This window comes from Penaeus monodon, chromosome 39, assembly GCF_015228065.2.
Source record: "Penaeus monodon isolate SGIC_2016 chromosome 39, NSTDA_Pmon_1, whole genome shotgun sequence".
NCBI lineage: Eukaryota > Metazoa > Arthropoda > Malacostraca > Decapoda > Penaeidae > Penaeus > Penaeus monodon.
In genome coordinates this window covers 18,767,768-18,772,767 of record NC_051424.1, presented here as the reverse complement: position 1 = coordinate 18,772,767, position 5,000 = coordinate 18,767,768, and the positions used below count along the sequence as shown (strand labels likewise).

General features: G+C 34.1%; 1 protein-coding gene across 1 annotated transcript in view; it reads right to left on the bottom strand.

The window, feature by feature from the left end:
* The window catches only part of LOC119597325 (tubulin-specific chaperone cofactor E-like protein), a 13,043-nt gene that overhangs the window by 7,912 nt on the left and 131 nt on the right, over positions 1–5,000 (bottom strand). The window contains exon 2 of the mRNA XM_037946875.1: positions 1,282–1,514. Within this exon, the coding sequence (XP_037802803.1) occupies positions 1,282–1,510 (229 nt within the window). The 5' untranslated portion in view covers positions 1,511–1,514. The remainder of the gene's footprint in view (positions 1–1,281; positions 1,515–5,000) is intronic.

Genomic DNA, 5,000 nt, shown 5'->3' with positions numbered 1-5,000 from the left:
AAAGAAAAAAGAGAGAAAAAAAAAGGAGGAAAGAAAAGGGGGGGGGAGGAGAGAGAAAAGGAGAGAGAGAGAAAAGAGAGAGAGAGAAAGAAGGGGAGAGAGGGAAGAAAAAGAGAGAGAGAGAGAAGGAGGAGAGAGAGAGAGGGAAGAGAGAGAGAGAAGAGAGGAGAGAGGGGAAGAGAGAGAGGAGAGAGAGAGGAAAAAAAAGAGAGAGGAAGAGAGAGAGGAGAGGAGGGGAGAGGGGAAGAGAGGAGGGAGAGGGAAAAAGGGGGGAGAGAGAGAGAGAAGAAGGAGAGAAAAAGAAGGGGGAGAGAAAGAAAAGGGAGGGAAAGGAGGAAGTGAGAAAAAAAGAGAGAGAGAGAAAAGACGGAGAGAGAAGGGGAGAAAGAAAGGGGGAGAGAAAGGGGGGAGGGGGAGAGGGGAGAGAGGAGAGAGAGAGAGGGGGAGAGAGAGGGAGGAGAGAGAGAGGGGAGAGAGAGAGGAGAGAGAGAGAGAGAGAAGGGGGAAAAGAGGAGAGAGAGAGAAGAAAGGGGAGAGAGAAAGGGGGAGAGAAGAAAGGAGAGAAGAGAGAAAAAGGAGAGAGAGGAGAAAAAAGGAGAGAGAGAGAGAAAAAGGGGGGAGAGAGAGAGAGAGAGAGGAGAGAGTGAGAGAGAAAGGGAGAGAGAAAAGAAAAGAGAGAGAGACAAAAAAGAAAGAAAAAGAAAGAAAAAAAAAGAAAGGGGGAGAGAAAGAAAGAAAAGAAAGAAAAAGAGAGAGAAAGAAAGAAAGAAAGAGGGGGAGAGAAAAAGAGAGAGAGAAAAGAGAAAAAAGAGAGAGAGAGACAATAAGAAAAAGAGAGAGAGAGAGAAAAAGAAAAAAGGGGAGGAGAGGGAGAAGGAAAGGGGGGGGGAAGAGGAGAAAAAAAAGGGGGAGAAGAGAGGAGGAAAGAGAGAGAGAGAGAGAGAAAAAAAAAAACCATGAAAGTGAAGATAAACAATACCGTTTAAAATTGACACAAACCCCCTGAAAAAAGAGGAGAAAAAACAAAAAAAGTTTTTAAACTTATAAAAAAAGGATTCCCAAAAAAACTACATTTAAATAAATTACTTTAAAGTCAACTTTTAGTTTTTCTCTGTAATTTTTTTTCACAAAAAGGGGGCTCAATTCATTATCCCTAATAAAGGATCCCCAAATTTTACAATTAATAAGAAATGGAACAAAGATTGACCAAAATTTTAGTAAATTAAAAAAAAGGACAGCCCCTGAAATAGTCCCCTTCCCCCCCAATGGAAGAAAAAAGACCACCCTCAGTTTTTTTGGGGAAATCCAGCCCCACCCTTCGCAACTTCCTCTCCACCTCTTCCTCATCGCCAGCCTTCTCGATGTCGCACTCGGAGAGGATGAGCACAGAGGGCAATCTCTGGCGGCCGGAGCGCTTGAGAGTGAGTGCTACGCAGGCTACCTCTGTCACCTGAGCATCTGGGCACTCGTCTCCATATTTCAAGTCCACCGCCTCAGGTAAGCTCGGCATCTTGCTGCACATGGGGGGAGCGAAGAGGTCTCGTGTTAGTAAAAATTGGACCTAAAGATTCTTGCCTGCCTAAAACACATTTGCGCAAAGTGTGTATGGACCCTAACAGCTTGGAGTTTTCTAATATTAATCATGCACTTGGCCAGATACTGATGCAAGTTACAGTGTTTACTTGCCAAGATATTTTTCTGATTTAAATATCAAAAACATGTTCACAACTAAAGTGTGCCAAATCAAATAATCATGCACGAGGCCACATATCACTGTAATAAGGAAAAGCGTTGTCTAAATGTCAGTAAAAAATTACAGATTTACAAATAAATAATATCAAATGTATCTTGAGATAAATAAATAGCTAAATAAGTACATGCCAAATTTAATGAAAGCCAATATATACTGGAATATACATAATAACATATTTCAGGGATCCCAACTTATCAAACTATGAAATACTAGAAAATAATTAGAAAGCTACAAATTAATTTGCTTCCTTTGGATTTACAGATACATATACAAATAATAAAACAACACCATAGCCTGCATATAACAATAATAATGTAAGGGAATAACTATAAAACATCAACAATAACAAAATAAATAATAATAATAATAATAATAATAATAAAACATCGACAATAATAATAAAAACATTAACAATAAGCAATAATAATAGTAATAGTATGATGATAATAATGGTAATAATAATGATAATAATAACATTAATGATGATAATGATATTGATACTGATGATGATTGATGATGATGTTGATGACAATGATGATAATAATAATAATAATAGTAGTAGTAGTAGTAGTAGTAGTAGTAGTAGTAGTAGTAGTAGTAGTAGTAGTAGTAGTAAGTAGCATAGTAAGATAGTAATAATAATAATAATAATAATAATAATAATAATAATAATAATAATAATAATAATAATAATAATAATAATAACAACAACAATAATAACAACAATAATAATAACAATAATAATAACAATAACAATAACAATAAAAAAACAATGATGATGATGATGATGATGATGATGATGATGATGATGATGATGATGATGATGATGATGATGATGATGATGATGATGATGATGATGATGATGTGATGATGATGATGATGATGATCGTAACAATTATAATAATTAAAAAAAATGGGGGGGGGGGGGAGAAAAACAATAATGATATAATATGAATAATATCAAAATTAATAGGAAGGTCCATAACAAATCATAGTTACTACATGTCAAAAAAATCAAGCAACATAAATAATAATAAGTAAAGATAAAAGATGTGGGAAATACATAACAAATACAGGGAGCAAAAAGAAAAATGGAAAAAAATACAAATATCCCCAAAGCATATGACACAGCAGACTCTAGTACATGAAAATAGATCAAGTTTGTCATGCTAAGCTTTCACTTTCTTTACACTTCATTGTTTTTTCATGCAGCTTTACAGACTGGGAGCTTACACATAAATATGTAGATAGACAGAGAGATAGAAATACTAGACCTAGACATTTATGTCTCTAATGTAAAAAAAAAAAAAAAAAAAAAAAAAAAAAAAAAAAAAAAAAAAAAAAAAAAAAAAAAAAAAAAAAAAAAAAACTGAAAGTTTACTGTAAGGAATCTATATTGCCAGCTAGAGGGAAATGGTCCTGGAATGTGTGCTATTGAAGACTTAAATAGAAAGGAGGATTTTTATTTTATCAACAGCACCAGTAGTAATTGCATTAGAAAAAAATACCCTAAAAACAAGGGAATTGTAAATCTGGTGAGATCACATGGCCTACAATTAACCTTACAGTGGACATTACAAGTTTCCAAGTGGCACTGGGTTAAAAAAATGTTTTTTTCTCCTATGTTCCCTGTGCAATTCATTCCCTTTCACTTGTTATACTAGAGTTTAATAATTCTAACATTAAAAAGGATTAGCTTAGAACTGTTTACTATGCAGACATGGCTTCCCACAGAGCATGCAAAAATAATGAGGTGTTTACTAACAAGTGCTGTGAATATTCTCATGTTTGGTGGTAAACTTCAATTAGTAATGAGGCATATGACAAGTATTGAAAACAAAAATTATGATTTACACATGGGTGCTGTGTAACACAAGAGAAATTTTATTCTGCAACCACAAACACACTGACAGATATACAAGCACACACAAATGGAACTCTTTATTCCACTACCAGTAGTGATTTTGTAATTTTTAACAAATTTCCCTTTTGATAATTTTATATACAGTTTCAAAGTTAATTCATCATAACTTTAAGCCACATTTTCAACAGCAACAATGGTAGTGGTTATAGCTTTCTAACAAATATGTATCATATTATATAATAATGTTTTGAAGAAATTACTCATTTCATGATTATGTCATTCCATCTTTCATATATATCAATTATTATTCTTGGATGTAAAAAAGTTCTGGATTAAAGAGTTCCTTTATCAAGCTGTACTCAAAATGCATTTATGGAGTATCTGAAGTCTTTAGGATGAAATATCTTTGTAATAAAGATGAGTGGTAAGTATAACAATATGTGTACATATATACTGAGAACTCAAGTCCACTTTGCTGATGATTCTCTCTTTAAAACAAAATACAAAATTGAGTACTATTAATTGGATATTACTCACATCACCAGTATTTAGTCTTTGTATTTATCATAATTTCAGTTCTGGCACTTTTGTTATTCAAGACCTTGCCTTCATTACAGTATTAAAAACAGAATATTGAGTAAGTGTAACAGGATGAGCTACATACTAAACCAAATCTTTGCATGACTTCCTGTCCTTTGCCAAGCTCACTAGTAACCCTAAATTGTCTTGTCATTCAATAATGATAACTGAATGACTTACTGCTTAACAATATTTCTTAAATATAGTTTAGAAAAAAGTTAACAGAAGACTCCTTGTTAAGATAACAACAACTATACACAAGCACTGTCTGAATTACCCACTTCACTGATAACACAAGAGGTATATCAATTTCCACCTGAACTCGTATCAATTACAAAGGAATGACTATCCCAAATCTTTTACTCATTAATAAATTAATTTCATTACACTAATTGTCTTCCATTAACAACACTACGTGTAAAAAACACACTGTTTATTCATAAATAACACAACTGAAAGCGCGACTCAATTTAGAAGCGCGAAGCCTCACTGATAATGATTTATCAGACACGATTACGTTGCCATGAAAAATCCTTTGTTGCAATCATCGTCCCAAAATTCGTACCGCCACACGAAATAATCGACAACAACACTATCTTCAAACCTAGATATTGTGCACTCACCTACACACTCCCTGAATTAAAGAAAACCGTTGATACCATTTACACTGTGTAACCATAATAAAGCCTTTGCTCGATCCCCCCTCCAAAAAACGCAACACACTTTATTTCGGTTTATTTCATCCAGAAATCTGCTTTCACTTCCGGAACGTCTGGTGTCAATCGATTCAGTGGATTCTTAGGT